The 21426-nt window shown below is 34.7% G+C and overlaps 1 protein-coding gene across 8 annotated transcripts in view; it reads left to right on the top strand.

The window, feature by feature from the left end:
* Window positions 1–21426, top strand: part of EXOC2 (exocyst complex component 2) — a 276866-nt gene that overhangs the window by 181468 nt on the left and 73972 nt on the right. For all 8 annotated transcript variants that reach the window (XR_004285152.1, XM_032340937.1, XM_032340932.1 and 5 more), the window contains 5 exons: window positions 933–1013; window positions 1466–1525; window positions 2434–2495; window positions 7332–7398; window positions 11632–11748. Coding sequence is in view for 7 of the 8 variants with exons in the window: in XM_032340937.1 (XP_032196828.1) it covers window positions 933–1013; window positions 1466–1525; window positions 2434–2495; window positions 7332–7398; window positions 11632–11748 (387 nt within the window). In the remaining variant the exon portion in view is untranslated. The remainder of the gene's footprint in view (window positions 1–932; window positions 1014–1465; window positions 1526–2433; window positions 2496–7331; window positions 7399–11631; window positions 11749–21426) is intronic.

The raw sequence follows: 21426 nt of genomic DNA, 5'->3' as shown, positions 1-21426 counted from the left end.
TAGAATTTCAAGATATACCCATTTTTAGATATCAAGTGTAAAACATGCCAAATCTGAATCTTGATGTCTAAGAGATTATCTGTTAAATTGTTGGCATCTGTTTTCCTTTCAATAAAACTGTAAAATGGAGAGTTTTAGGTCATTATTTGCTTCTGTTCAATATCTTTTATAATTTTTTTTTTATTTTTTCAGTGTTCCAAGATTCATTGTTTATGTACCACAGTCAGTGCTCTGTGCAATACATGCCCTCCTTAATACCCACCACCAGGCTCACCTAACCCTCCACCCCGTTCCTTCCAAAACCCTTAGTTTGTTTCTCAGAGTCCACAGTCTCTCATGGTTCATGAGACTCCTCCTCTGATTTCCCCCAAATCACTTTTCATTTCCTTCTCCTAATGTCCTCCATGTTATTCCTTATGCTCCACAAGTAAGTAAAACCATAGAATTGACTTTCTCTGCTTGACTTATTTTACTCAGCATAACGTCAAAAAATGGGCAGAATACATGAACAGACAGTTGCCCAGTAAAGACATACAAATGGCTAACAGACACATGAAAAAATGTTCATCATCATTAGCCACCAGGGAGATTCAAATCCAAACCTCATTGAGATATCATCTTACACCAATGAGAATGGCCAAAATTAACAAGACAGTAAGCAACAAGTTTTGGAGAGGATTTGGAGAAAGGAGAACCCTCTTATACTGTTGGTGGGAATGCAAGTTGGTGTAGCCCCTTTGGAAAACAGTGTGAGGATTCCTTAAGGAATTAAAAATAGAGCTTCCCTATGACCCTGCAATCACACTACGGGGTATTTACCCCAGTGATACAGATGTAGTGAAAAGAAGGGCCATCTGTACCGCAGTGTTCAGCATCTTAATAGCCAATGCTTATTTTTGAATTTTAAGATAACATATTTTTTTTTCCTTCAGCCATATCAGTTTGAGCAGTGCATTGTACATTCTCTGCAGTCACTCAAAGGAGTTCTAGAGTGCAAGCCTGGAGAAGCCAGTGTAAGTTTTCCATTAAATTCAACTTCTGTTTCAGTCTTTTCCAGGAACCTGTGGGAATCACAGTTGTAAATAAGTCATTTCAGCACTAGAGAGCTTTTCCTTCAGCTGCTTGCTTGTTTTATTTCATTTAATTGCATAGGGTGTCAATCTTGGTTCCATGATAGGCTGACAAGTTAAAATGTGAATTCGTTATAGGTAGAGTAATTGGAATCATCAACACTTTGTATACAGAGAGAATGACTGACCTGAATGTTGTCAGGCTGCTCCATGCCAGTGTATTCTCAGGCCAAAAACACTGCCTGGAATGCAGCTCTTTATCACTGTTCCTTTCAGATTAAGGTTACCCACACTGGAAGCAGTTTCCCATGTGATTCTTTTTATATCAGGCTTCATAAACACAAAATTTTGTTTTCTCAGTGAAGTCCAAAACCTTACCAAATTCTTCTTTGTAGGTCTTTCAACAACCTAAAACACAGGAGGAGGTTTGTCAACTCAGCATCAATATCATGCAGGTAATATGTAAAAGCACTGATGCCCTGAAACCTGAAATAAAGCAAATTATGGTAAACCCCCACCTATTAATAATATATGTATAACATTATTTTTTCATCTTGTCTGAGTCTGTAATAGTTTATGGCAAGTAAGGTAACAAAGTTCAAGGTAGGATTAATTCCAGCTTGTTCTAGCAATACCCCTTTATATTATACTTCTTTTTATATACGTTTATACTTTTATATACTTTTTAAAAGTATACTTTTGTATACTTTATATTATACTTTTTTGTGTGTTTTTCTCTTACTTTATGTTACAGCACAAATTAAATGACATGATAGTTGTTTACATTGTGTCTACAGTGTGAAGTTCTTTGGTTGGGACTAGTGCTTTGTCAGAACATAACAAAGTTGAGCATGCAATTAAGTGGATGAAAGGAAGGAAAAGGTCTTTTTCCTAAAATTCAGGAATTTATAGTTGGATCAAAACATAGGTGCTTTAAATCTTTCAGCACTTAATTTATGTACATATACGGGATATTTATTCTATCACTTCTGGGAGATACACATACATACATAAATATCACTTAAATCACATAAATATCACTTAGTATACATTTGGGTTTTTTTTATTTACATAGGATTATTGGGGCACCTGGGTGGCTCAGTTGGTTAAGCATCTGACTGTTGATTTCAGCTCAGGTCATGAACTAAGGGCCATGAGACTAAGCCTTGCGTCAGGCTCTGATGCTGTGCTAGAGCCTGCTTAATATTCTCTCTCTCCTTCTGCCCACCCCTCTCCATTTGTGAGTGTATGTGCATACACTCTCTTAAAAAAAAAGGAATTTATTTACAGAAAGTTATTTTTAATGTCCAAATCGATTAATATCTAAGAATCATGTTACTGAAACTTCTTATTTTTAACTTAGATTTTTATATACTGTCTGGAACAGTTGAGCACTAAGCCTGATGCAGATGTAGATACTACACAGTAAGTAAACTGAAACTAATCTCACTGATGCATTTAGGAGGATTAAAAATACAGACTAATGTTTTATATGTAGTCTTATAAACTAAGACAATAAGAGAGATAGATTATATACATTAAAATTATATTTTTATATATTTGACCTGTATTTGTATATAATTTCTTCATCTTCTGAACTCATTTTAGCATTCCTAGAAAAATGTTGAGCAAACTGAACACCTGATTGGTTACTAATTACTGAAAGCAACAAGTTTTATAAATAGTAATGAAAATTAAGATATATAATTCCTAGTTGATAACCTTTAGAATTCTGATGTTAGAGAATTAGCTATACTCTTGTTAAAGACTAATTTTTCTAGTAGAATTAAGTCTAGGTCAGGCTTAGTTATTTGAGCTTCAGAGGATACATGTTGATTCTTAACATTTATAAATTCTGATAATAATTCTTTTATAATATTCTATAGAATCTTTTAGTATGTAATTTATCTGAATGTTACTGAATGGTATTTGGCATATGTAACTTCTGTGTTAAGGTTAATGCTCTGACACAGAAAATACTGAAATAAATGCCATTTAAGGTATTTCTAACAGGTATAAATTGGTATTTATAAAACCAGGTAATGGGGATTAAGGAGTGCACTTGTTGTGGTGAGCAGGAGGAATGTATAGAACTGTCAAATTGCTATATTGTACACCTAAAACTAATATAACACTGTATGTGGAGTTTAAAATAAAATGAAATAAATTTTTAAAAAAAGAAAAGTTCAGAAATACATAGCACTATGTATTAGAATTCAATGGTGTCTAAAACAGAAATTGTAACAAAACAATATGGAAGGAAAGACGTTTAATCAACAGTATCAGGAAATTGATTAACAACACAAATTCCTGGTGGATCGTGTTAAATATATAACATCAATACAGAAAAGCTACAGTTCAATATTTATTAAGTCTCAAAGAGGCAGTAGCATTATACACTGTGAGACTTTATATTTTGGATACTCACTCTTTACTGGGTATGTCATTTGTAAACCAATACCAAGAATATCACAAACATGGAAAACTTCTCAAATTACCAATTTATACCTTAAGGATATTCTAACAGGAGTGAGGTGGTATCTCATTGTATCTTTGATTTGCATTTCCCTAATGATAAGTAATGATGAACATCTTTTCATGTGTCTTGGCCATCTGGATGTCTTTTTTGGAGAAATGTCTGTTCATGTGTTCTGCTCATTTTTAAATTTGTTGTTTGGGTGTTGAACTTTGTGTTTTGGATACTAACCCTTTATTGGATATGTCATTTGTAGATTATCTTCTTCCATTTTGTAGGTTGCCTTTTAGTTTTAAGATTGTTTTCTTTGCTGGGCAGAAGCTTTTTAATTTGATGTAGTCCCAGTGGTTGACTTTTGCTTTTGTTTCCCTTGCAGCAGGCAAGTTATCTAGAAAAAGTTGCTCTGGCTAGTGTTGAAGTGGTTACTGCCTGTGTTCTGTTCTAGGTTTCTTATGGTTTCAGGTCTTACTTCTAGGTTTTTAATCCATTTTGAATTTATTTTTGTGTATTGTGTGATAAAATGGTCCCGTTTCTTTTTTTGGATGGTGCTGTCCAGTTTTTCCAACACCATTTCTTGAAGAGACTGTCCTTTTGCATATTCTTTTCTGCTTTGTCAAAGATGAAGTGTCCTGGGGTGTCTGGATGGCTCAGTTGTTAAACGTCTGCCTTTGGCTCAGGTCATGATCTCAGGGTTCTGGGATCAAGCCCTGCATTGGGCTCCCTGATTAGCAGGAAGCCTGCTTTTCCCTCTCCTACTCCCCTTGCTCTCTGTCTCTCTCTCTCTGTCAAATAAATAAATAAAATCTTTTTAAAAAAATTAAGTGACCGTATGATATTAGTTTAGTCTTGGTTTTTTGTTCTGTTCCATTGATCCATGTTTCCATTTTTGTGCCAATACCATACTGTCTTGATGACTACAGCTTTATAATATAAGTTGAAGTCTAGAATTGTGATACCTCTAGCTTTGCTTTTCTTTTTAAGATTGCTTTGGCTATTTGGGGTCTTTTGTGCTTCCATACAGATTTTAGGATTACTTATTCTAGTTCTGTGAAAAATGCCATTGGTATTTTGATAGGAATTGCATTAAAAGTATAGATTGCTTTGTGTAATACATACATTTTAACAATATTTGTTCTTCCAATCCATGAGCGTGGAATGTCATTTCATTTTTTGGTCTTTAATTTCTTTCATCATTGTTTTACAGTTTTCAGTGTACAGATCTTTTGCCTGTCTGGTTAGATTTATTCCTGGGTATTTTGTTATTTTTGGTGCAGTTGTATATGGGATTTTTTTTTCTTAATTTCTCTTTCTGCTCCTTTATTACTAGTGTATAGGAACTCAGCAGATTCCTGTACATTGATTTTCTATACTGTGACTTTACTGAATTCATTTATTAGTTCTAGTAGTTTTTTGGTGGAGTCTTTGGGGTTTTCCCTATATTTCTGAACTTTATTTTCTGTTCTATTCATTCGTATATGTTTTATATCTTTTTGTATTATTTTAATGTTCATTACTTTGCATTTTTAATTAAGATTGGTATCTTTTTATTGATTCTATTTTCAAATATTATTTGATATTTTCATTTATTTACTGTTCCATATGAATTCTAAAATCCATTGGTTAGGTTTAAGGAAAAGAATTCCTGCTAAAGTGTTGATTATCATTCTATTTTATCACTTGATCAGTGGATTATAGTATTTCCTCCCCTGCAATTTTGTATCTTTGGTCACTTGTTGATTATTAGCTAATTTCCTAACTTAGCTCACCTATAAGTGGTTTATTATGTAAATGAGCTTGAAAAGCACTCTGGAGATTCTGATAGTTAAAAACATTTCAATTAATTTGAATCTGTACCTCAATATTAAATTATTAGCTATTTTCCCCTTTGTTTTTTTTTTTTAATTGTGTTGTGTTATTCACCATACAATACATCATTGGTTTTTGAAGCAGTGTTCCAAGATACATTGTCCGCATATAACTCCCAGTGTTCCTAGTAATCCGTGGAATACCCACCTTAATACCCACCATCAGGCTCACCCATCCCTCCACCCCATCCCCTCTAAAACCCTCAGTTTGTTTCTCAGAGTTCACAGTCTCTCATGGTTCACCTCCCCCTCCAATTTACCTCCCTTCACTTTTCCTTTCCTTCTCTTAATGTCCTCCATGTTATTCCTTATGTTCCGCAAGTAAGTGAAACCATATGAGACTTACCACAAGTAAGTCTCTGCTTGACTTATTTTACTCAGCATAATCTCTTCCAGTCCCATCCATGGTGATACAAAAGTTGGGTATTCATCCTTTCTAATGGCTGAGTAATATTCCATTGTATATATGGACTGCATCTTCTTAATCCTTATGTCTGTTGAAGGGCATCTCAGCTCTTTCCACAGTTTGGCGATCGTGGACATTGCTGCTATGAACATTGGGGTACAGATGGCCCTTCTTTTCACTGCATCTGTATCTTTGGGGTAAATACCCAGTAGTACAATTGCCAGGTCATGGAATAGCTCTATATTTAATTTTCTGAGGAATCTCCACACTGTTTCTAAAGTGGCTGCACCAACTTGCATTCCCACCAACAGTGAGAAAGAGGGTTCCCCTTTTTCTACATCCTCTCTGACATTTGTTTTTATGCTGCCTTGTTAATTTTTGCCATTCTAACTGTGTAAGGTGGTATTTCAATGTGGTTTTGATTTGGAATTGCCTAATGGCTAATGATGATGAACATTTTTTCATGTGTCGTTAGCCATTTGTATGTCTTTACTGGACAAGTGTCTGTTCATGTCTTCTGCCCATTTTTGACTTGATTTTCTGTTTTTTGGGTGTTGAGTTTGAAAGTTCTTTATAGCTCTTGGATATCAGCCCTTTGTAGTGTCATTTGCAAATATCCTCTCCCATTCTTTGGGTTGCCTCTTTGTTTTGTTGACTGTTTCCTTTGCTGCACAGAAGCTTTTGATCTTGATGAAGTCCCAAAAGGTCATTTTTGCTTTTGTTTCCCTTGCCTTTGAAGACATGTCTTGAAAGAAGTTGCTATAGTCAATGTGAGATGTGTCTTGAAAGAAGCTGCTGTAGCCAGTGTTGAAGAGGTTATTGCCTATGTTCTCCTCTAGGATTTTGATGGATTCCTGTCTCACATTGAGGTCTTTCATCCATTTTGAATTTTGAATTTGTATGGTGTAAGAAAATGGTTGAGTTTTATTCTTCTGTACTGAGCTGTCCCAATTTTCCCAGCACCATTTGTTGAAGAGATTGTCTTTTTCCCACAGGATTTCTTTTCCTGCTTTGTTGAAGATTATTTGGCCATAGAGTTGAGGGTCTCTACTCTGTTCCACTGGTCTATGTGTCGGTTTTTGTGCCAGTACCATGCTGTCTTGGTGATCACAGCTTTGTAATAAAGCTTGAAATCAGGCAATGTGATGCCTCCAGCTTTGTTTTTCATTTTTTCATTTTTCATTTCATTTCACTTCATTTTGAACATTTCCTTGGCCATTCGGGTCTTTTCTCCCTTTGGTGATTTTTAAAAATTTAATTTGAGTATTGAGAAAACCCCAAACAAATAGCATATGACCTGTATTAATAGATAGCCTATTGTGTCTATTTTGAGCTTTTAATTGTTAAATATAAAGCAGAGAGTTATGAGTTTTTTGACCAAAAGATTTTAAAGTCAAGTTTACATAAAGTTCATTGCATTTTTTATTGAGTTGTAATAGATATATGACATTATATTAACATTGCTAATTTTTGTGCTTTAATTGTTACTGTTCTCTTACTTGCTTCCTTTTTAGTCTTTCAGTTGATGTTTCTTCTCCCGATTTGTTTGGAAGTATCCATGAAGATTTCAGTTTGACTTCTGTAAGTAAGATGATAAATAAAAAGCTAAACTTACCATTTTTAAATTATATAATGACTTATAAATGAGTCTAAATTACTTTGCTTATAAATCAGTCTAAATTACTTTGAGAGGCAGATATTGTATTCCTGTTGTAGTATACTTTTCTATAATTTTGAACTGTGCTTTATTTTGTGAAAATTTTAGTAAAAATATAATTTTATATGTATTCCACAACTTAAAAACCTTTTAGTTGAAGTTGTTATTTAAGTGGTTCCATCTACTCCTTGCATAATTCAAGTTTTTGAGTGTGAAGTAGGTGCCCTAATGGTTCCTTGCTATTTGAAAGTTGAAGAGGCAGCAGAAGATGGGGGCCCATCTCCCCATGTTTTTCCTCTTTAACTAGAGAAGTTATACTTTTCTCTATTTTATTTCTGTAAGTTCCCTAATAGCATTTCATTTGAACATAAAGTTCTGTGGCAAAACAAAGCCAGCCATACCACCTTTTTATATATGTATAGTTATATCTTATTTTAGCATATACAGGTATTTGGGGATGATTAACATACATACTTTATTATATGTATAAATTTAGCTCTTTAAATTTAGACCTGTCCATCCTTAAAAAAAAAAAAAAATAACACTCTCTGGTTTGTCATTTGCTTGAAGGGTGTATGTGTGTGTGTGTACATGTATGTATGTATATATGTATCTCTCAAGAAAAAAAAAAATATGACCAAACTTTCCTGCCCTGTATCATTACCACAGATATTATATTTATAAGTATGAACTCCTAGGTAAAGAATTTGTTATAATAGGAAAGATCAAAAATTCAGTTTGGGACCAGATGAATTAAATGAGTGACATTCAAGCAGAGATATTTAGCAGGTGATTAGTTATATGTGTCTGGACTCTAGGAAAGAAATCTAAATACAGATTTGTGAATCAGTAATACACAGTTGACCCTTGAGGATAGGCTAGGGTCATCAATGCCCCATTCAGTCAAAAATCTGTTTGTAACTTTTGACTCCCCTAAAACTTAACTACCAATAGTCTATTGTTGAGCAAAAGCCTTCCCAATAACAGGCAGTTAACACGTTTTATATGTTATTATGTTATATGTTATATGCTATATCACAGTATCACAATAAAGTAAGTTAGAGAAAAGAAAATGTTACCAAAATCATAAGGAAGAGAAAATACATTTACAGTACTGTACTATATGTATCAAAAAAAATCACATATAAGTGGACTGGTACATTTTGAACCTGTGTTGTTCAGGGGTAAACTGTATAAGGAATACAAGGCCTGGGAGTGGATGAGTATACTCAGGAAAATACTAGGAAAAATATTGGTAGAATGAGAGGAGGGCCAGATATATAAAAATATCATTGGGGTACCAATATTTAAGGGATGGCCAGAAGCAGAGAGCCTCAAAGTTCCCAAAAAAGAATAATCAGAGAGAGAGAGAGAGAAGAAAATTCAAATGAAACAGTGTTCCTGAGAGAGATGGAAGAGATAATTTAAACAAAGGAGTATTTAACAGTTTCAAAGACTAGCAGAAGATCAGGTGGGTCAGATGAAAACTGGAGCCTTATGGGCTTGGCAGTTAGGCGGTAGCCTGTAGGAGAAGCATATCAGTGGATTGCTAATGAGCTATCTGAACATGTATAGGAGCCAAGGAAGTTGATGTAATGAGTTTGGATCATTCTTTGCACTGTGAACTTAGTAGACTAGAGAGACACAGGCTGGAGGAATGAGCCTTCTAAACTGAGAAGGGCCTTAGGAGCTATTGGGCCAACTATGCTTTTTTCTCTGCCCTTTAGAACAAGCCTGATTTCTACATGACAATCTTTTTAGTGTTTGAAAACATTTGTTGCGTGGGCTTGGAATCTTCCTTTCTCTTAGGTAACACCCTAAATCTTTTAGGCATCTCTTAGTCGATATGGCAGTGAGTCTCCTCTTAATCTACTTCTGTCCTCTTTCAAGAATGGAGTACCGGACTCTGATGTGGCCCTGGCAACTGGGAAGCAGCCAGAACTACACATTATGTTACATCTCTATTGTGTCACATTGAACTTACTGTCAACCACACAGCAGGTGTTTCATACTTGCTTTTCCCAGTCACAGGACCTTGTCTCTCCCATTTTACTCCCTAAAATTGTTCATTTGGTACCAAATTTAGTTCCTGTGTTTCTCTGCATTTGTATGATAACTCATTAGATTTGACGCAGATTATTGAGATCTTCTTAGGGTTTTGTTCTATTATTCGGCGGAGAGGCAGTTATGGTATGGTAGAGGTCCAGGTTGCTTCCTGGTCTTCTTACTGACTGAATAATCTTGGGCATGTCATTGAGGGTGTCCAGTTTTCTCCTGGAGAAAATTGAGATGGTAATGCCTACAATCTCAGAGATACTGTGAGAAATAATTGAAATAATACATAATTGGCAAGTACTGCCTTTGATAGGTTGAGTTGTTATTTTCAAACATACATATTCATTTAAGTTACTAGTAAGCTTTTAATAAATACTCAAGTTTAAGAATTTGATTATTGTAGTGTTCAATTATTCTTCCCACTTTGACTTCTTCTGACTGATCAGAGTTGGGAAGAAAAATATGATTATCAAGAGTAAGACTTCAAATCACTCAAACTATTTTTCCATTTTGGAGGAAGAACAATGCAGATTATAGGGAGAAAATTTAAAAAGCGTTAATTAACAGGGCAGAGAGGATGTGGCATGCCCCGGGGTCTGTTAGACTATAAAATTAGTATTTGGAGGAAAAGGTAATTGAGGATTGATCTTGTAACTGAAAAACCAGTTGAGATTTTTGCAGAGTGCAGCATGTTTAGAGTGGCTGATGACACCTTATGCTTTCTTTATTTTATGTTCTTTATGAGGACCACCATATAATGATAATACCAAGTATGGGGCAGGAGGGAATATACCCCTTCCTCAAACTGACCTGTGTGCCTATGCAGTGCTGTTTACTGCTTTCCTTCTGGTTCTCATTTGCCATTTATTCACAAAATGTGGAGGAGTGGTATACATAACAGAGCCCTATTTTCCTCGTTTGGTAATTTATTTCCCATCCATCGATTAATTCAAGGCCATTCACAACCTTTCATTTACTCGAGGATGCTTTTAATAACTCCTTGCCCTTTAATTATATTTGTTGATGACCAAAAGAGGCACTGAATAGGCCACTGTGCCAGCAATAGATAATAATATTTTAAATAAAGAAATTTAGAAAGTTTTAAAATTTTTGATGGAGCTAAATGAAATTATTGGGAGGTATAAGCTGTACTTGGCAACTGAGTTCAGAGTGTTGACTTTAACATAAGTTATATATAAAACAGTAAGCAAAATATGGTTGAAAATTTTTCCTGGAAAGTAGTTTTGCCTTAATGTTTAGTCAAGGGATCTTAAATTAAAGCCCTAAATTAGTCACTGTTGTTCTAGAGAATGCTTTCACACTGAGGGAGCATGGGAAAGTATTCTTGGTGAGCCACAACAGCAGAGATAACTGCCATTCCTGGAATTTTATATACAAAAATAGTTCTTCTGAACTATAAGATAATGTTTATTCATCAGCCTTGGGGTGTGGTAATTTTAATAAGAAATTACCTTAAAGTGGCTAGAACCCTGAAGAACATAGAGTATGAGGCTCTAGCCCTCTTCATATCCAATACTATGGGAAAGTTCCCTGCTTTTATTTTATCACTCCCCATGAGAGGGAAACTATTCTACACAATATGCATCTGTGAAGGCCCAGTTTTTGGAAGGACCCCATCATATAGATGGCATTATAATTCTCTTTCAAGTTAAGAAAAATTTATAAATTACTTTCTATGAATTTTTACATTTGTAACTATTTTAAAATATTAATTTTTATAGCCTTTTTTGTTGCAAAAAATATTGGGCAGAATAACCAGTAAAATAAACCCCTTTCACAAGAACAACAGCTGATCCTACCTTACTAGTTAGCTGTTTTTCCATACAACTATTAAATTTCAAAAGACAGCATTATTTGACTCTTTAGTGTATTATGTAATAATAAGCAGTTATAAAATATAGAGTTACAGAATTATATTGTTTCTCTCTATATTATTATTGGGGAAAAAAAAGACCAAGAAAAACAAAACATTGAATATTGATATTAAACATGAAGAGATTATAATTAAATGTAATAAATGATAACTGTTACCCAGTTTGTTATTTTAAATGTAATTTTCTAAACATTTGTTTTACTTTTAGGAACAGAGACTTTTGATAGTCCTGAGTAACTGCTGCTACCTAGAACGTCACACTTTTCTGAATATAGCAGAGCATTTTGAAAAGCACAACTTCCAAGGAATAGAGAAAATAACACAGGTAAATGAATTATGCTAAATTAACAAGGTGGTTATTTTAACAATTTAGTTTCCAAACTACTTTCTTAGTACTTTTCTACATAAGCAAAGTAGAAAAGTCTCTTTTGCTTTTCCTATACTTTTCTGTCCTTACCCTCCCCACACCCATATACCTTCCTCATCTTCACCCTGCCCTGACTTTGAATGACTCCTGCCCTTCTTATAACTCACCTTGGGAATTGTTAATTTAATATTCTCTTCTTTTCTTTAGATCAAAGTTTTCTCAAGGCAAAAGCTGATTTACTCCTCACACAGGCTGTTCAAAGTAAGGGAAGAAAATAGGAAAGAAAGGCATCAAACCCAAATCTTTAAGAATCATCTCAAATTTGGCTCCTCAAATTTGGAGCCAACAGCAAACTCCCTGAGCCTGCAGATAAACCTCTTCCTGCTTATTCACACCTCTTCTTCCTCAGCCCCTTTCCAAATGACCACAATGATGCTTTTGCTTTTCACTATGCTGAAGCATGGGTACAAGTGCTCAAGCACAGGGACACACACAAAGACTCACACACACCAGAGTGGCTACAACAGCCTTCCTCCAGAGGTTTAATGACTTACCTGAAAAATACATGCTCTCCACTCTCTAATCCAAGTTGGACAAAAATGAGTGCTGTATAGATCAATGGAGTAGGTTTTTCTTTAGATGTTATACTTTGTTTATATTTTTTCAAGTAAGCAGAAAAGGAAAAACTGAAACAACCTTCTTATTAAAGGTTGGTTGGTTCTTGGGCAAAGGTTTATCAGATTTCTAAGTAAAACTAAGCTAGAACCACTTTTACAGTATTCTCAGTGCAAAAAATAAGAAAGATAATGATCTTGTTAATCTTATAATCAAAAAGCACTCTTGATGGATTGCATACTTTTTACAAATGATAGTTACAGTTTATGAACTAGAAGTGGATTTTTTTTTTTTCAAAGAATGAAAATGTCAAAGTGGGTGGCTCTGTCTTGTTTTCCTGCCTTTTCGTAAAGATTAATCATCTTGATGAGAAATGTGACTTAAGGCAGTAGGGCCAAATGTTGAGTGTATTTCCAGAAATTTTTGAATTGAGAATTGCAAGGTGCTCCCCTGCAGTAAAGAATTCGTATTTGTACAAAGCGGGCACTTTGGTTTTTGTGCAGTAACAATAGTGACACAAATATATTTATTGAACAACTTTTTTAATCATTTAAAAATACATGAAATGATTAGGAATTGCATATAACGGAAGGAGTAAGTTTGGTTCTCTTTAAGTTTTTTTTGTTTTTTGGGGGGTTTTTTTTGTTTTTTTACATTAAAATCAATGCCTTTATTGATGTGAGAACATAGAAAGTGAAGTTGGCATTATTTATTCTTCCTTTGGGCTTTTCTAGAGCCTGATGAGAAGTTCTTTATGAGTATATTATCTCTTCTGATAGCCACATATCTCTCAAATACGTCTTCTTCAGGAAAATGGATATCTCACTATTTAGAATACAGTGTACATTTTGGATTAGAAATATAATTCTTAGATAAAGGGTTCAAAAGCTATTCAATATTTTGGGGGCTCGTATTATATGGAGGGCTATATCATTCACAATCCAAATAGGAGACAAAAACCATCTCAATCATTTAAAATAGAATTAAAGCCTGAAAATTGTTAATATAATTTGGCATCTATTTTTTTCTTCTACTCAAATGTAATCCCCATTTATTTATTTATTTATTTTTATTTATTTTCAGCGTAACAGTATTCATTATTTTTTCACCACACCCAGTGCTCCATGCAATCCGTGCCCTCTCTAATACCCACCACCTGGTTCTTCCAACCTCCCACCCACCGCCCCTTCAAAACAATCTCTTTAGGTTTTTACAAAGTTATGAGTAGTAACTGTTGCTTCAGTTTATATCATAAAGAAATAGAATGAAGTTGACATACAAGGCTTTGATATCCTTCCAAGTCTTGTTGATATAACTTTTTTCCAAAGATTTATTTATGTATTAGAGAGAGAGTTGGGGGGGAAGGGCAGAGGGGGAGAAAGTCTCAAGCAGACTCTACGCTGAGTGTGTAGCCTGACCTTGGCCTTGATCCCATGACCTGAGATCATGACCTGATCAAAGCCAAGAGTTGAACGCCTAACTGACTGGGCCACCCAGGCACCCCCCAACTTTTAAAAAGATTTAATTATTTTTTTGAGAGAAAGATAGAAAGTTATTGATACTATTTTGAATCCAGGATAATATGTTGGATCTGGAGATAAAGCTTGGAACAAATGATGGACCATTTTTCACACTCAGAATTAGGATTCTTGGGGTGCCTGGGTGGCTCAGTGAGTTAAAGCCTCTACCTTCGGCTCAGGTCATGATCCCAGGGTCCAGGCATCGAGCCCCGCATCAGGCTCTCTGCTCAGCGGGGAGCCTGCTTCCTCCTCTCTCTCTGCCTGCCTCTCTGCCTACTTGTGATCTCTGTCTGTCAAATAAATAAACAAAATCTTTTAAAAAAAAATTAGGATTCTTTTTAGAATTAGGATTTTTTAATATTTGACATTCAATATTTTGAAATCACTAAGTTGGATAATAAATGAATCAGTAAACTAAATTTATATGATAGCATTTGTGCTGATTCTATTTATTATGGGTGAATCCATTAATTTTATGATGCCAACCAATTAAAATATCTTTCTTGCATTAATGGAGAAACACTGCCAACTGCCATTATTTTTTATAGTTCCCTTTTCGAAGACAGAAATCTCTAAAGGCATAGATCCCAGAAAAACTATGGGGGCACATTGTTCACACAAATAGCTTGTTATTCATTCTATCACTTTGTTTCTGCTCTTGGAAATAATGATTCACCGGGGGCCTCTAACTTAGTGTCACCAGACATTAGACATTCTCTCAGATCTCTTTCCAGGTAGGATTTGATAATTTACCAAGGGTTCTTCTAGGTATATTTCCTCCTGTTTTCTTATTGGTATTTCTACCAATAGAAGCATGAAAATGGCCAGTTCTTAATTACCTTCATCTTGATTCTCCTCTTCAAAAGTAGAATTAATTTTAGTGTAGGAGCAGTACACAAATGACTATGTATTTTAGGAGTGCATTAGAATTTAATGACCAATGATCATTTAAAACTAGAATGATTTCATATATACATTTTTTAAAGAGTAATTTATTTATTTTAGAGAGAGGGAGCTGGGGGTGGTTAGAGGGAAAGAGGGAGATAAGCAGACTCCCCACTGAGTGGGGAACCTGATACAGGGCTTGATCCCAGGACCCTGAGATCATGACCTGTGCTGAAATGAAGAGTTGGATGCTTAACTGACTGAACCACATAAGTAAAATTTTTTAATGCAAATAACCCTATGAAGTAGTTAAGGAAAATATTAACTCCATTTTTTTCATATGGAAAGATGCTTGGAGAGGTTCATGATTTGACCTGTAAGTAGGAGAGCAAGGCAGAACTCAAAACTAAGTATTTTCATTCTTAATCCAGAATGAATTTTTGGCCTAACACCATATGTCTTAAAATAAAGAACAAAATTGTTCTCATGAAAATAAACCAAAGAAATAATACCTAAAGCAGGTTGGTTAATGTATTTCATTTAGTATCAGATCAGACTATCAAACTCATCTTGCCCTATAGGATACCTCCTGTAAAATAGGCTCCATTATAAGCCTCATGTGGACTTTGTGCTATTTGGATCCCACACTGAAAATACCAACAGTGAGTCCCCTGTCATTTGCATACATTTCTATTTGCCTTTATCTCAAGTCCTGGAAATGTTTTTTCCAAGTCATGTATTTTTCTCTTGCTTATAAAATTAAGACTCAATCATTATTTTTATTTATTTATTTATTTTATTTATTTTTTAAGATTTTATTTATTTGACAGACAGAGATCTCAAGTAGGTGGAGAGGCAGGCAGAGAGAGAGAGAGGAGGAAGCAGGCTCCCCACTGAGCAGAGAGCCCGATGCAGGGCTTGATCCCAGGACCCTGAGATCATGACCCAAGCCGAAGGCAGAAGCTCAACCCACTGAGCCACCCAGGTGCCCCTCAATCATTATTTTTAAAAAGGAGAAATACTATGCAGCCATCAAAAAAAAACCCAGAAAATCTTGCCATTTGCAACAAGGTGGATGGTAGAGGGTATTGTGCTAAGTGAAATAAGTCAGAGAAAGACAATTATCATCATATGATCTCTCTGATATTAAGAATTTGAGAGGTGGGGTGGGGTTATCGTGAGGGGTAGGGATGGAAAAAATGACACAAGATGGGACCTGGGAGGGACACAAACCATTAGAGACTCTTAATCTCAGGAAACAAACTAAGGGTTGCTGGGTGGTATTGGGGGCAGGGATAGGGTGGCTGGGTTATGGACATTGGGGAAGGTATGTGCTATGGTGAGTGCTGTGAATTGTCGAAGACTGATGATTTAAAGACCTGTACCCCTGAAGCAAATAATACCTTATATGGTAATTTAAAAAAAAGGGAGAAATACTGAAAAGTCTAAAAAAATTTTGTTTAAATATTTATAATGCACCAAAGATAAACAGTTATATTTTAGTATTTATAGTAATCAGTACTTTTATATACCATATACCTATATGTATATATGTTAGAAAAATATGAAACATATTTTTCTGAATTCAGTTTACATTAGATATATCTTTTTCTGTTGACAGTTCTGTTGTGAACACCTTTATTAAATATGGAGATGTGAGTTTTATGGCTTATAACAGTTGCTAATGTGGATGTACTTTTTTTTTTTTTAACTTTTTCCTACTGGGACCCTTAAGGTTATTTTTGTTCTTGTTACTGAGAGGTGAAGATACTTTTGAGCACATGTTTTATTTCTCAAAATCGATTCCCAGAAGTAGAATTAGAGCTCCAAAGACTCTTGGTAAATATTGCTGGTTTCATTTGATAGATAAAAATATTCTTTCATGATTTAATTTGCAGTCCTTTCCCTATTTGGTAGGTTAACACTTTTTCTTATGTTCATTGACTGTGGATATTCTAGTAGCGTTCATTTTACAGGTATTTAGAGGGTTAAGGAAATCGTGTTTTTCATTGTAACTGTGCAAACCAAATTTGCAACAAGTCATTAATTCTTGAGGCCTTTGAGAAGGGAAAACTAGAGCTATATGATTAATACACTTCAGTACATAATTTTATTGTAGTACCCATAATTATATAATTCCAAGGATTTTTTTCATATATAAAATGCTGTTTTAACCTGTCCCAGTCTTTAAAAAACAAACATCTAATTTAGAGTTTGTATGGTTGCAGATTTTTGACTGACTTGAGACTTTAGTCATTAAATAAGTTGGGCATTAAATTCTTTTTTTTTTTTAAAGATTTTATTTATTTATTTGACAAAGAGAGATCACAAATAGGCAGAAGCAGGCAGAGAGAGAGGGAGAAGCAGGCTCCCCACTGAGCAGAGAGGCCGATGTGTGGGCCTGAGCCGAAGGCAGAGACTTAACCCACTGAGCCACCCAGGCACCCCTGGGCATTAAATTCTGGATTGATGTTTTATTTTATGCACCTAAATCTCTTTCAGAAATTTTGACACGGTAGGTGGGGAGAGGGCAGCTTCTTTTTTTTTTCACATGTCCAGGAAAGATCTTTACATACAACAATCAATTTTAAAGATTTTTGTGTCATCTGAACCTACGTATATACCATATTTTACATATTTGATTATTTTTAGCTTAATTGTATATATTTCTCAAGTTTCATTTGAAATCATTTGAATTCAGTATATGATGTGAATGACTACAGTTTTGAGTCCTCACTGTATTATCTCTTTATACTTTATTTTTCCCATCTCTTCTCCTATATTTTGTTTAGAGGCTGTTTTTATATAATACATTATTTGTAAATAAATGTGTTTTGGAGTTCAGTAGTTTAGAGACAGATGTGTAACTGTCTGCTAAATATTAGTTTTGACCCTATTTAACTGCCTCAACTTCTTTGTATGAATGGGAAGGGGAAAAAGAAAGAGAAAGAGGTAATATAGTAGGAAGGACACAAAGACCTTATGATTTATAAAGTAAAATATTGGTTCCCCAATACAGAAAGTAATTCAGAAAAGCTTTCTCAAAGCAAGGAAGAATATAAGAATTCACAGAGAAATGGTTGTTTCAGAGATGAGAGAAAGGCATTAACTCAACATGAGGCAGGAATCTATCAAAATCCTAGAGGAGAACATAGACAGTAACTGCTTCAGCATTTACCACAGCCACTTCTTTCAAGTCATGTCTCCAAAGGCAAAGGAAACAAAAGCGAAAATGAACTTTTGGGACTTCATCAAGATAAGTCTCTTTGGAAAGTTGGGAAGGTGTAGGCAATAAGTGAGTAAGACTGTTGGTCATCAGTTCCATATTGTGTGGAGTCCTAAATCAAAAACCTTGAACCTGAGCAGGTACAATTCAACAACTTAAGTAATTGTCTTTTACCATCCTTGTACTGTTTCTATCATTTGGACTTGTACTTTGTTTCCTCTTCACATTCTATGCCTTTTCCTTAGGAGATCTCATTTATTCCCACTGCTTCATTTATCATGGATGCCCATGAGTTCCAAATATATATCTTTAGCTTATATTTCATTCCTAGGCTGCAAATCTGTTTCCTGTCATACGTCTCCACTAGAAGTTGCCACTGGGATATCAGAGCAGCTTACCCAAACCAAAGTCCTATTCCTTCTTCCCCCTCCAAATCAGCTTTGCTTTTTGTGTTTCCTGCCTTAGTCAGTAATCACTGAGTCAGCAAGTCAGGGACTTGGGAATTTTCTTTGACTCATTCCTTAGGAATGGATGGTTCAACCCCTGAACAATCTTCTCTCTCTCCCTCCCTAATTTGTTCTTCCTATCCAAGATCAGCTTTCTTTCATCATCTGATCCTTGTGCTATTGCAGAACCCTCCCTCCAGATGCTTTGCTTATGCTCTCAATTTCACTCTTTAATTATCCATGGAGTTTCAGAAATACAGATCTGATTATATTCTTCCTCCTTCCCACATTTCAGTCTTCTCATTGACTGAAGAATAAAACCTAAACTCCTTAGGCTGATAATGTTCATATTGTTTTAACCTAGACCCGTACTTCTTTGTCTTATGCCATTCATCTCCTTTATACTTACCGATACCCTATCATCTAGCTATTCATCTTTCCTTGAGTATTTCGGATTATTTGTCCGGTCTTTTAGAACTTCAACAAACATTCATTCAACATCAGCTTACCAAGCTCTATTTTAAGAATATTTACCTGTAGCTCGTATTGTTCTATGGGTCTGGAATACCTTTTCCTCAACCTCAACTTGACAAAATCTTGATCATCTACCTATCTATCTCAGATATAGATGTCTCACCCTGTGGAAAGACTTCTCATTCTTTCTCCCAAACTGCAAAATGGATCAAATCCTCTTCTTTATTCCTGTGATACCTTGTTTATATTATAGCACTAGAATAACATCTTAACACATTGTATCATGATTAGTTTAATATTGGTATGCTTCTTTTCTAGATTATAAATTCTTTTCAAATATAAAAATATTAAATATTTTAATCTCTCCAAAGGACTAAATCTTATATAGGTATAAGATAGAAGAACAAAAAATGAACACATGTTCACCTGTTGCCAGGCTGAAGAAATGGAGTATATTCCCAGGACTGTTTGTGCCCCGCACATCTGAATCATCCATTTTCCCTTATGGACAGACACTTCTGCATTTTGTGGTTTATAAACAATACATTATTTAATATTACCTGTTTTTGACTTTTAAAATACCATAAATGGGATTATATGGTATGTATTTTTTTTCTCTGATTTGCTTTCTCTACTCAATATTGTTTTTGATATATATCCATGTTGCTACATGTAGCTTATGCTAATTTGTAAAACGAATTAAAAAATTGTATTCCTCTTTTCTTCCTATGAGTTTATATAGCATTCGAATGTTTATTCTTTGAATAGTTATAAGAACTCTCTAGCTTTTTCTTTATGAGATGATTTTTAATTATTGGTTCAATTTCTTTAATGGTTAAAGAACCATTCAAGTTTTGTTTCTTCTTGTTAGTTGTAATAATCTGTATTTTTCTTGGGCTTTCTCCATTTTGCCTAAATTTCTAATTTTATTGGTATAAAGTCGTATTATAATAGTTTCATATTATCTCAGTTTCAACTGCATCTAAGGTTATTTCTAGACTTAATATTTTCAGTCTTTTTTCTTGATCAGAGTCTTTTCAAGAACCAAATTTTGGCTTTACTAATCTCTCTGTATGTCCTTGTTTCCTGTTACAGTAATTTGAGCACTTAGCTTAATTGTTTTATTTATGTAGATCATTGATTCCAAACCTTTCTGCCTTTTTAATGTAAACATTCAAGGTTATGAATGTCCCTCTAACTCTTTAGCGGTTTCCCACATATTAACATATTTTATTTGTTCTGTTTTGTATTTTCTCATTTTAATTGTGAGTTTTTCGGGGGCACCTGGGTGGCTCAGTGGGTTAAGCTGCTGCCTTCGGCTCAGGTCATGATCTCAGGGTCCTGGGATCGAGTCCCACATTGGGCTCTCTGCTCAGCGGGGAGCCTTCTTCCCTCTCTCTCTCTCTGCCTGCCTCTCTGCCTACTTGTGATCTTTCTCCGTCAAATAAATAAATAAAATCTTAAAAAAAAAATTGTGAGTTTTTCTTTGACACACAACTATATAGGAGTGTGATTTTAAATTTCCAAATTGGGGGTGGGTGGGTAGGTAGCAATTAGTTTCCATGTTGGGAATTAGTTTTCTTTTTGTTAGAGATTTTTAACTTAATTATGCTGATGAGGTCAATGAATATCATGTTTTTTACTTTGCTGAGACTTGCTTTTCAGACTGATACATGATGAGTTTCTTAAATATTCTCCCTTGCTTGAAAATATCACATCCTTCAGTTTTAAACACCATTAGATCAAGTTTGTGAATTTTATTGTTCAGTCTTCTATATCCATTCCTTTTATGTGTTTTGGCCTTCAATTTGTCACTTACTGAGAGATACGTAATAAGTCTTTATTTGTCTGCCTTTTAGATATTTTTTGTTTTCTTTGTCTCTACTATTTCATAGTTCCCCTATGATGTGTCTCTTGGTGTATATTGTTGGCCTTTTTTCCCTGACTGATTGATACCCTTATTAGGTCTGGAAAATCTCAGCTATTACCTCTTTAAATATTTATTCTTTTCTATTCACTCTTTTCTCTCCTTCAAGACCTCCTATGGGATATATGTTAGACCTCACTCTGTTCATGTCTCTAACATTTTTTGTTCATGTTTTCCCCATCCATCTCTAATTCTTTTAGTGATTCGGAATAATTCATTCAGCTCTCTATTCTCCTTGACTTTTTCTTGATTTGTATCTAATCTTGTTGAAATTTGCTGTCTATTGCCATTTTATTTCAGTTGTTTTTCATTTCCAGAAATTTGGTTTTTTTTTAATTTTTATTTACTTATTTTTTATTTTTTTAATTTTTTTAATTTATTTTCAGCATAACAGGATTCATTGTTTTTGCACCACACCCATGCAATCCGTGCCCTCTCCAATAACCACCACCAGATTCCCCCAACCTCCCACCCCCCACCCCTTCAAAACCCTCAGATTGTTTTTCAGAGTCCATAGTCTCTCATGGTTCACCTCCCCTTCCA

Source organism: Mustela erminea, chromosome 4, assembly GCF_009829155.1.
Source record: "Mustela erminea isolate mMusErm1 chromosome 4, mMusErm1.Pri, whole genome shotgun sequence".
Taxonomy (NCBI): Eukaryota; Metazoa; Chordata; class Mammalia; order Carnivora; family Mustelidae; genus Mustela; species Mustela erminea.
Note: the sequence above shows the minus strand (reverse complement) of the source record. Positions and strands in the feature narration are given on the sequence as shown.